The sequence below is a fragment of the Eretmochelys imbricata genome, chromosome 6, assembly GCF_965152235.1.
Source record: "Eretmochelys imbricata isolate rEreImb1 chromosome 6, rEreImb1.hap1, whole genome shotgun sequence".
NCBI classification, from domain to species: domain Eukaryota; kingdom Metazoa; phylum Chordata; order Testudines; family Cheloniidae; genus Eretmochelys; species Eretmochelys imbricata.
The window spans coordinates 9,292,479-9,303,584 of record NC_135577.1 but is presented as its reverse complement, the minus strand read 5'-3'; the positions used below and the strand labels follow the sequence as shown (position 1 = coordinate 9,303,584).

The following is an 11,106-nucleotide window of genomic DNA, read 5'->3' as shown; positions in this document are numbered from 1 at the left end:
AGGAAACTGGAATCATGCTTGCTGGAAGTTCACCCCAATAAACATCGAATTGTTTGCACCTTTGGACTTGGGGTATTGTTGCTCTCTGTTCATGCGAGAAGGACCAGGGAAGTAAGTGGATGAAGGAATAAGCCCCCTAACACCTGGATTGCCCTGTTATTGGACTGTAATCTACGGACTAATTCTGAAAGAACTTTTTACAGCTCTAAAGCTCTCCATCTCTACTATGAAACTGATATAAGAACTCTATTCATACCTGTATGTATAATGAGCTTTTAACCAGTTCTCTCTTTTCTTTTTTAATAAATCTTAGTCTATTTAATAAGAATTGGCTGTACGCACGTATTTGGGAAAAATCTGGAATATTCGTTGACCTGGTGGGTGATGTGTCCGATGCTTTGGGATTGATATAACTTTTTATATGATGAACAAGATTATTAGTAATCCTCAGCATATTTGACTTGGCTGTCTGGGTGGGTGCTCAAGGCTGGGTTGCTTTAAGGGAACTGTGTTTTTGGCTTCTGGGTAATCAATAAGGCATTGTAGAAGTTGTTTTGTTGCTGGATTGATGAATCTAATTATTAGAATAACCAGCAGTTTGGGGGCTCGTCTGCCCCATTCTTGGCAGTTTGGCCTGATTGAGCAATCTCAGCCTGGCCCCCCTGAGACCCCCGTCACATCCTCCAATTGTGGTTTGCAGAGACAAAGCAAAGCAGCAGAGTTGCCTCAGTGCTGGGGAGCCCATGGACACCCTGTGGGCTGTTTGTCACAGTTTAGAGGAGGTTCTGCAGTGACTTCTGCCATCCTGCACAAAGCCGTGGGCACAATCTCCCCTCCCACTATGCACAACCGCTCCCTGGGCAGGGCTCTAACCCATGGTCTCGCTCCCAAACTACCAGCTCCTCTAGCTGGGAGCACGAGGAGCAAGCTCCTATCTTGCAAAATGCCCCAGGTGGGACTCCTAACCCCACAGACCCAGGGTGGGGTGGGGGCAAGACTCAGTAGGGTGAGCTGGGTGGGGAGGGCTGGCAGAGATCGGGGGCACTAGGCAGAGATCGGGGGCACTAGACAGAGTCCCTCCGTCAGTAGGATTCAGAGTGAACAACGCTAAGCGCTTCCAGCCCGTTCTTCCATTCGCTGTAGCGCGGACCTCCCACTGCCACGCGCCCGGAGAGCCATTCCGGAAACAACCGAGCGCCCGCCGGCTGTAGCCGAGCGGTTCCGGAAACGGCCGATCAGGTCCGGAAGTACCCGAGCCCTTTCGGAAAGCCCCGGAGCGGTCCGAGTCGGCGGCGTAGGCAGAAGCCGCTGTGCAGGAGCCATCATGGCGGACCAGGTCGCGCAGCTGCGGGCCGACGGGATCGCGAAGCGGCTGGTGCAGGAGGGCCGGGGCCCGATGCCCGACTACCGCGACGGCACCAAGGTAACCAGCCGCCCCACCCCTCGGGACAGAGCGGGGCCGGGTTCTGGCGCGCATGCGCGGCAGGGACAGACCGTTAGAAGGGGCCTAGCGGCGCCTGCCTGCCGGAGTCCGTCGGCGCTGACAGGGGCGGGGGTGATAACTGCGCCTGCGGCAATGAGCCGGTACTATGGTGACTTGCCCCGCTTTCCAGCGCCGTGTTTCTATTGGTGCTGTGTTCAGCGACGTACAACCGCTCCTGCTTGCTGATTGGCCAGCCACGCTAATGGAGGCGGGGCACGCAGAACGTGTTGGGGCTGTGACGCTCTGTCCCAGGGAGGGGGCGTGGCCTGAGCTGCCCGCAGTGACAGGCCCCGCCTTCTATGGTTGGGGGTGGGGCAGTGACGCGAGGGGCCCGCGAGGGTGGTGGGATATTTTGGTAGGGTCGCTCCGTCTTGGCAGTCTCCGGGGCCTGGCAGTGGGAGGGTGGAGGGTAGCTGGAGCCCTGGGGGCAGCATGGGCCTGGCTGGGCTGGCACGGTGCCCAGGGCCCATGGAGACACAGTAGCCCAGGGAAGGGGAGCCCGTTAGGGCTGGCAGAGCTCAGGCCAACGCCCCCGTGTCCTGCTAGTCCAGGAGGCCAGGGCTGCGCAGTGCGCCCCAGTCCAGTGGGTGGGCTGGGCATAGGCGCCGACTTCCCCTCTTTCCCCTGGGTGCTCAAGCCCCCCTCTGCCCCACCCCCACTCCACCCCTTCCATGAGGCCCTGCCCCTATTCCAACCCCTTCCCCAAAGGCCCCGCCCCGGCCCCGCCTCCTCCCCTGAGCACACCAGGTTCCCGCCTGGCCGCCCCTGGTGCACTGGGAGGTAGGTGGAGGAGCAGGGATGTGGCGCACTCAGGAGAGGAGGAGGTGGGGCTGGGGCTGGGGGGGGTGGAGCACCCACTAATTTTTCCCCATGGGTGCTCCAGCCCCGGAGCACCCACAGAGTCAGCGCTTATGAGGGTGGGCATGGTATGTAGCAGGGGCCTGCCAGGAGCACACATCCCCAAGCTGGGCACACAGGGGTGCTCTGGGTGACCCGGTCCCTGCTAGGGCCCATTTCCTATTTAATGGGCTAGTAGGGGCATGGCTCTGTCACTGGGGCTTGTCAGCAAGAGCTGAGAATCCCAGTACTAGTGCCCACACCTTCCAACGCAAGCCTCCCTGCCCTGTCACGGCCACTGGGTCCTGGCGAGCAGTCACTGGCCCGTGGAGCCCCGTTGTGCTGGGTGGGGTGGGGTGTGGAACAGCCTCAGCCGTGTTTGATCTCCTACCCAGGCCACTTTCCACTACCGCACCATGCTGTCCGACGGGGAGCACCATGTGCTGGATGACAGCCGTGCCCGCGGGAAGCCCATGGAGCTCATTATTGGCAAGAAATTCAAGCTGCCGGTGTGGGAGACCATCCTGAGCACCATGCGGGACGGGGAGCAGGCTGAGTTCCTGTGTGACACCAAGGTATCCTCCCACCCCTGCCGGCCCCACAGCTCCCTGCATCCCCCCTCCAAGCCCTGTCCCTGGGGGGTGGGATGCAGGCAAAGTTCCTGTGTGACACCAGGACCCCAACATCAGGTATTTCTGTGCAGTAACCTGAGCCTTGAGACAGTCTCTCTGGGGAGCAGGCTTTGGTTTCACCTGGCTCTGGGCAGAGCCATCCACAAGGGCAGGCCATACGGCCACAATGGTTCTGAGCCTTCAGACTCACCAGGAGCTAGTCCAGCTGAGATCTGCTGGAGGCTTTGAGCCCTGTGGGGAGCCAAGCATGCAGCGATTCTAGCTGGACCGGCCAGGGCTCTGTACTGTACTGTGTAGAGCACAGGTCTAGCAGTGTCGGCAGAGTCGCTGCTCCAGATGAAAGGCAGCAGGAGAAGATCTGCCACCACAGCGACCTTCCCAGACACCACATGCTCTGCTGACAGCGGCTGCGTCGGCGGCGGGGGTTCTGCCAGCGCAGCTCTGCTGGTTGGGGGGCTGATGTTCTCACTCTCAGAGCGGGCAGAGCCTTGCAATGCAGACCAGGCCTGCCTCCCCGCAGCTCCCACTCCTCCCGTCTGTGCCCAGCCCTAGCCAGATGCCTTCCTGGGCTGGCGGTTAGGAGTTACAGCGCTCCCAGGTCTCTGCCGGGTCTTCTCCATTTGTGGGTGTTGATTCCAGCCCATCCTTACGAAGGGGTCTGGTTCCAACCCAGCTGGCGCAGTGATCCCTCCCTCCCCCCCACGCCCCAGGAGGCCAGGCAGAGTGGGCAGGTGCCCAGGGTCAGTACCACCAATTCCTGCATTCAGCCTGCGCCCCGGGATCCTGCGTGACACCCCTTCCCCCCGCTGCCCGGTGCTGACACCCTGTCCCCCCAGCACGTGGTGCTGTACCCGCTGGTGGCGAAGAGCCTGCGGAACATTGCCGCGGGGAAGGACCCCCTGGAGGGCCAGAGGCACTGCTGCGGCATCGCCCAGATGCATGAGCACCACTCTCTCGGCTACCCTGACCTGGATGACCTGCAGCAGAACCCCCAGCCCCTGATCTTCGCCATCGACATGCTGAAGGTGACGAGGACCTGGGGATGGGGGGGCTCTGAGGGGTGGGGGACCCCGGCTGGAAAGGGGGTCCCTGAGGGGTGGGGAAGCTGTGGAGACGGGGTAGTGGGACTGGGGAGTGGTGCCAGGGGCTGGACTGGGCTGGGGCTCTCCCCTTGCCAGCTGTGGTGCCTGGGGATGGGTCCACGGGATGGAGGGGGGGTGATGGATAAGGTGCCCGGGCCCTCTCGGGATGGGCGTGGTACCCCAGGGCTGGGGCGGGGCTGGGTTCTCTCTGGATGGGCGTGGTACCCTGTGGCTGGGGTGGGGCTGGGCTCTCTCTGGATGGGCGTGGTACCCCGTGGCTGGGGCGGGGCTGGGTTCTCTCTGGATGGGCGTGGTACCCTGTGGCTGGGGCGGGGCGGGGCTCTCTCTGGATGGGCTTGGTACCCCGTGGCTGGGGTGGGGCTGGGTTCTCTCTGGATGGGCGTGGTACCCTATGGCTGGGGCGGGGCTGGGCTCTCTCTGGATGGGCGTGGTACCCCGTGGCTGGGGCGGGGCGGGGCTCTCTCTGGATGGGCGTGGTACCCCGTGGCTGGGGCGGGGCGGGGTTCTCTCTGGATGGGCGTGGTACCCCGTGGCTGGCGCGGGGCTGGGCTCTCTCTGGATGGGCGTGGTACCCCGTGGCTGGCGCGGGGCTGGGCTCTCTCTGGATGGGCGTGGTACCCCGTGGCTGGCGCGGGGCTGGGCTCTCTCTGGATGGGCGTGGTACCCCGTGGCTGGCGCGGGGCTGGGCTCTCTCTGGATGGGCGTGGTACCCCGTGGCTGGGGCGGGGCGGGGCTGGGCTCTCTCTGGATGGGCGTGGTACCCTGTGGCTGGGGCGGGGCTGGGCTCTCTCTGGATGGGCGTGGTACCCTGTGGCTGGGGCAGGGCGGGGCTCTCTCTGGATGAGCGTGGTACCCCGTGGCTGGGGCGGGGCTGGGCTCTCTCTGGATGGGCGTGGTACCCCAGGGCTGGGGCGGGGCTGGGCTCTCACTGGATGGGCGTGGTACCCTGTGGCTGGGGTGGGGCTGGGCTCTCTCTGGATGGGCGTGGTACCCCGTGGCTGGGACGGGGCGGGGCAGGGCTCTCTCTGGATGGGCGTGGTATCCCGTGGCTGGGGCGGGGCGGAGCGGGACTCTCTCTGGATGGGCGTGGTACCCTGGGGCGGGGCGGGGCTCTCTCTGGATGGGCGTGGTACCCTGGGGCGGGGCGGGGCTCTCTCCGGATGGGCGTGGTACCCCGTGGCTGGGGCGGGGCTGGGCTCTCTCTGGATGGGCGTGGTACCCCGTGGCTGGGGCGGGGCGGGGCTCTCTCTGGATGGGCGTGGTACCCCGTGGCTGGGGCGGGGCGGGGCTCTCTCTGGATGGGCGTGGTACCCCGTGGCTGGGGCGGGGCGGGGCTCTCTCTGGATGGGCGTGGTACCCCGTGGCTGGGGCGGGGCGGGGCTCTCTCCGGATGGACTGGGGTGGGGTGCGGTCCGGGCTCTCCCGCACTGACACAGTACTGCAGGTGGAGGCCCCCGGCTCGTACCGGCAGGACCCGTGGGCCATGACGGACGAGGAGAAGATGCAGGCTGTTCCGCTGATCCATGAGGAGGGCAACGAGCTCTATCACCAGGGCAAGGTGACTGAGGCGGCCGCCAAGTACTACGATGCCATCGCCTGCCTGAAGAACCTGCAGATGAAGGTGAGCGGTGCCCCACCTGGGCACTACGTCCCTAGACACTGACCCTGACCACAGGGTGGGGCAGGGAGCTGGCTCGGTGGCTGCTCCAGGCCACTCCCACCCACCTGCTGTCCCCGAGGGGCCTGGCGTGCCTCCGTCCACACATTCTCCTGGGAGAGCCCCCATTAGCCCTGAGCCCTCCGCAGCTCAGGGATGGGGCTTTCGGCTCCAGCTTCCCATTTCCCCGTGAGCTCCGACAGCGAGTCCTGCTGAAATCAGCCTGCTCTGCCTCCAGGGAGCGACGCCCCAGGGCGCACCTGCAACCGGGGCCCCCCGGTCAGAACACGGCAGCATCCATGTGGGGACGGCTCGGGGCAGCCAGGCCTATGTCACATCCAGATGGGCAGAAACTGCTGCCCCTCTGTCAAGGGCCTGCCTGGTGTCCATCGGGTGCTCTCTGCCCTGGTTCCTAGCCCAGCCTCCTGCTGGGTCTGTCCCCTCTGAGCTGGCCCTCGGCTCTGCAGTTGGTAATGCAGGGGCTCTGGCTGAGGCCTACCGCTGGCCACGTGACTCCCAGCCATCCTTGTCCCAATGGAGGAATTAACTCCTTCACCCCCATTACGGAGTGGGTGGGGAAACTGAGTCATGCACATGGTTCATGACAATATTTCCACAATCCCCAACCACGGGCGCCTCTGCCTCAGTGCCAGCACCAAGCCCACTGTCTTGCCAGGATGCAGCCCCAGGTCTCCCCTTCCTTCCCCCCTCCCCCCAGTGCCTACGCCTCATTCCCCTCCCCCCTCGCAGGAGCAGCCAGGCTCCCCAGACTGGATGCAGCTGGACCTGAAGATCACCCCCTTGCTGCTGAACTACTGCCAGTGCAAGCTGCTGTGCCATGAGTACTACGAGGTGCTGGACCACTGCTCCTCCATCCTCAATAAGTATGAAGGTGAGGAGCTGTGTGGGGGGCAGCAGGGACTGAGGGGCACTGGCAGAGCTGTGGGGGGAGCCCAGGGGCGGGCTACAGGGGGTTGTGAGTCGGGTCTGAGGGCACTGGCAGGACTGTGGGGCGGGGGAGCCCAGGGCTGGGCTAGCAGGGGTTGTGAGTCGGATCTGAGGGGCACTGCCCCGTGCTCTCTCCCCGCAGACAACGTCAAGGCCTATTTCAAGCGGGGGAAGGCGCATGCCGCCGTCTGGAATACGGCCGAGGCCCAGGCCGACTTCGCCAAGGTTCTGGCGCTGGACCCGTCGCTGGCCCCTGTGGTGGCCAAGGAGCTGCGCAGCATGGAGACACGCCTGCGCCAGAAGGACAATGAGGACAAGATCCGCTTCAAGGGCATCTTCTCCCAGTAGCGGCTGTGCCAGCCCTTCGGCCCGGGGAGCAGCAGGGCGCTGCCAGAGGGGGCTGTGCAGGGTGAGGGGCTGGGCCGGCCCCACAAGGCCCCGGCTGGCGTGAGCTGGCAGCTCCCGTCTGTCTGTCCGTCTGTGCTTGGCCCCCCTGTGCTCCTAGTCCTCGCTCCCCGTGCTCTGAAGCCAATAAACTGATATTTATCCATGGGCTCTGCCCTCCCCGCCTGAGCCAGGCCAAGGAGCCCAGAACCATTGCCATGCCCCCCTCCACCGCTTCCACATCTGCCCCACTGCCCTGGGCACCGTACGGCCCCTGTTACATGGGTTTGTGAGCTGGGTTTGGTGCCTTGTAGCTGGTTTATCCGCAACTCCCTGCTGATCTACCGCAGGGTTACCCCCGCTCTCCTAATGCCCAGCAAGCAGTTCTCAGCCTGGCACTGCCCCCGGACCATGGCTGCCCAGGGGGGCAAGGGGCGAGATTGGTGCCTAGGCTCAGGGCCCATGGTGGCTGCAGCGTTGTCGCCTGCCTGGGCACTTGGTGCCAAGTTGAGACCTTCACAGCACAAGAAAGGGGCCCTGGGCCCCACACCCTCTAATTGTGCTGACTTAAGGGGAAGGGGCTGGCCCTAAGCTCTGGCCCCAGGCTGCCCTGGCTGGGGACAAGTGACCGGAGAAGTCTCCTGCTACCTGTGTGAGGTGGGGGAAGCTCCCAAGGCAGGGCCTGGGGGTGGGGGCAGCTCCCCCCGGGTGGGCTGCAGAGAGGGTGGGGGGGTGGGGGGAGCAGGGCTGCCTGTTACCAGCCGATGTGTCCCAAGTCTCTAAAGTCCCCTGCAACCTGCGAGCATCTGGAATTGCTGTGTCGGCGGGGGTGGTGGGGACCGGTGGGTGCTGCAGGCTCACGCCCTGGCACTGTTCCACCAGGCTGACCTCCCCCAAGGTGCCAGCCTGAGCTGGTGGCTGGCGTCTGCTGCCCTGGGGGGAGTCGTGCCCTCACTCTCAGCAGGGCTGCTTCACTCCGCTTGGGAGCGCTGGTGCTGGGGGGTGCCCAGTCTGGCACGAGGGGGCTGGGGGAGCAGGCAAGAGGCCCTGAAGTTGACTGCCAAGGGCTGTGCATTCAAGGCCTGAGCGGGGTTAGTCAGGCCCGGTGTGCCCAGGGCCAGGGAGCTCAGCAAGAGCCGGGGCTCCCCCAGTGACGGCTCAGTGGGCCTTTCTGCTTAAGGGCTGATTCTCCAAGTGCCCTCAAACCCCTGTGTGCAGCGAGCTGGGCTGTCAAAGTGCTGCCCCCCAGCAGGGACCAGGCAGGTGCAGGGGTGTGAATCCAGCCCTCCCCACTGAGCGGCTTGTATCCTGGCCAGATGCCTCCTAGACTTTAAGGCCAGAAGGGACCACTGAGACGATCTAGTCTGACCTGCACATTGCAGGCCACAGAACCTCCCCCACCCGCTCCTGCAATAGACCCAGGGCCTCTGGCTGAGTTACCAAAGTCCTCCAGTCAAGAGAATCCACCACTGACTCTGTCTGGTTCAAACCAGCAAGTGACCCATGCCCCGATGTGGCAGAGAAAGACCAAAAACGCCAGGGACTCTGCCAATCTGACCAGGGGGAGAATTCCTTCCTGACCCCAAACATGCCCTACCAGCCAGGCACTTAGTTCTGGCCCCACCCTGGAGCCTGCACCCCCAGCCGGAGCCTTCATCCACTCCTGCACCCCAGCCCCCTGGGTCAGCCTGGTGAAAATGAGCAAGTGAGTGAGGTTGGGGAGAGCAAGCGGAGGGGGGGGTGAAGTGAGCAGGGGCTGGGGCTTTGGAGAAGAGGCGGGGCATCAGAGGGGGGAGGGGCAAGGGTGTTTGATTTTGTGCGCATGGAAAGTTGGCAACCGTAGCAGTGGAGCAGGGGCAGGCTCAGCGCAGGGTGCAGGAGTGGGTGAAGTGGGGATGGAGTGGGTGGCCTCAGAGAAAGGGTGTGGCAGGGGCAGGCAGGCAGGTTCAGTGCATGGTTAGCATTGCCAACTTCCTAGTCGTACAAAACCGAACCCCCTAGCCCTGCCCCTGCCACACCCTTTCTCTGAGGCCACTCACTCCATCCCCCCTCCCTCTCGCTTGCTCTCTCCCACCCTCACTCTGGGCTCACTGGGATGGAGCCAGAAATGAGGGGTTCAGGGTGTGGAAGTGGTGTCCGAGCTGGGGCAGGGTGTGTGTGTGAGGGTGCTGGGGTGGGGCTCGGGATGTAGGAGGGGTCTTTGGGCTGGGGCCAAGGGGTTTGGAGTGCAGGAACAGGCTCAGGACTGTGGAAGTGGAAGGGGTGCAGGCTCCGGGAGGGGAGCAGGGCTGGGGCAGGGGTGCAGGGTGCAGGCTCTGGGAGGGTGTTTGGGTGCGGGAGGGGGTTCGGGAGTGTGGGCTCCAGCCAGGCGGCACTTACCTGGGGCGGCTCCTGGTCGGCGGTGCAGGGGGGCTGAGGCAGGTTCCCTGTCTGCCCTGGGTCTGTGTGGCTCCCTGAAGTGGCCAGCGTGTCCCGGCAGCCCCGGGGCGCAGGTACGATCAGGGAGGCTCTGCGTGCTGCCCCCACCCTGAGTGCCAGATCCACAGCTCCCATTCCCCGGGAACAGCTGGGATGGGCGGGCGTGGGGGAGGCTCAGGGCAGGGCCCAGGCACACAGCGCTGGGATTGGGGTGTGGGGCTCAGTGCATGGCCCAATGGAAGGACTGGGACAGGCATGGTTGAATGGTGACCCCCCCCCCCCCCCGTCCCGTCTGGGGCATCCGGAGCCGCTGTGGGTCTGAGTTTCAGAGTAACAGCCATGTTAGTCTGTATTCGCAAAAAGAAACGTCTGCAGTTTCCACAGTACGCATCTGATGAAGTGAGCTGTAGCTCACGAAAGCTCATGCTCAAATAAATTGGTTAGTCGCTAAGGTGCCACAAGTCCTCCTGTTCTTTTTGTGGGTCTGAGGTGTCCCGAAGGGTACAGCCTGGCTGGAGTTGTGCTGTACTCACGCCTGAACTGCAGCCCACCCTGGGAGCAGCCCAACAGCATGAGCCAGGACCCGGCACAGCCCCTGGGGCTGGCTGCAAGGCGGGTTCAGTTCCCGGCTCGTGCCCTGCAGATGCGTCAGCGGGACTGACCAGAACAGGGCAGTTATCGAGCGAGCCAGCCCCTGTCAGCCAGTCCCAACTTCCGCAGCCAGAGGCTTAGGGACACCTAGAGTGCAGGGCTGGGTCCCTGACAAGTAGCTTCAGTGGCCCTAGCCTCAAGGTTAGGTGGTGACTTGATTACATTCTCTGCATGGGACCAGAGCTGTACCAATGGGCTTGTCAGTCTAGTGGAGAAAGGGCTAACACGAGCCCATGGGTGGAAGTTGCAGACAGCTAAAGGCCAACAGGAAATAAGATGTACGTTTTAAAAGTGAGAGTAATTAACCATTGGACCAATTTACTGAGAACTGTGGCCAATGGGAGCTGCGGGGGTGGAGCCTGTGGGCACGGGCAGGACGCAGAGCCCCCTGCCTGTGCCTCCACCTAGGGGCTGCAGGGACATGCCGCTGCTTCTGGGAGCTGCCGGAGGGAAGCACTGCCCGGAGCCTGCACCCCACATCCCCTCCTGCACCCCAACCTTTGGCCCTGAGCCCCCTCCCACACCCTAACTCCCTCCCAGAGCTTGCACCTCAACCCCCTGCCTCAGCCCTGAGCCACATCCAAAGCCCTCGGCCCCAGCCCAGAGCCCTAGTCCTCCCACACTCCAAACCCCTCATTCTCAGTGCTACCCCAGAGCCCGGACCCCCCAGCTGGAGTCCTCACCCCCTGCCCCTGCCCCAGCCCGGTAAAAATGAACAAGTGAGCGGGGGTGGGGGGAGAGTGAGTGACAGAGGGACTGGGGCTGGAGTGAGCAGGGGCAGGGCCTCAGAGAAGGGGGGGGGGGCCTAGGGGGCAGGGCTGGGATGTTCAGTTTTCTGCAATCAGAAAGTTAGCAACCCTACCCCCAGCACATGGCATTCAAACTGAAGTCCCCCCCCCGATCACAGCTCCCCGCCCCCCCCACGCACACAGTAGACAAGTGCGTAAGGAGCAGCCATCCCATTCGCTAGTGTGGTTTGGTGGCTGCAGCAGA

General features: G+C 63.7%; 1 protein-coding gene across 2 annotated transcripts; it reads left to right on the top strand.

The window, feature by feature from the left end:
- Positions 1–1,291: 1,291 nt before the first annotated feature.
- AIP (AHR interacting HSP90 co-chaperone) lies at positions 1,292–7,213 on the top strand. 2 transcript variants are annotated; one of them, XM_077820606.1, is made up of 6 exons: positions 1,292–1,423; positions 2,716–2,895; positions 3,789–3,977; positions 5,500–5,676; positions 6,463–6,596; positions 6,803–7,213. In XM_077820606.1, exons 1-6 carry the CDS (start codon positions 1,325–1,327, stop codon positions 6,969–6,971), a joined length of 948 nt encoding a protein of 315 aa, XP_077676732.1. In that variant the 5' UTR covers positions 1,292–1,324; the 3' UTR covers positions 6,972–7,213. The 2 variants fall into 2 exon arrangements, with proteins under 2 accessions (XP_077676732.1, XP_077676731.1); XM_077820605.1 differs by having other exon boundaries at positions 6,463–6,604.
- Positions 7,214–11,106: the final 3,893 nt, after the last annotated feature.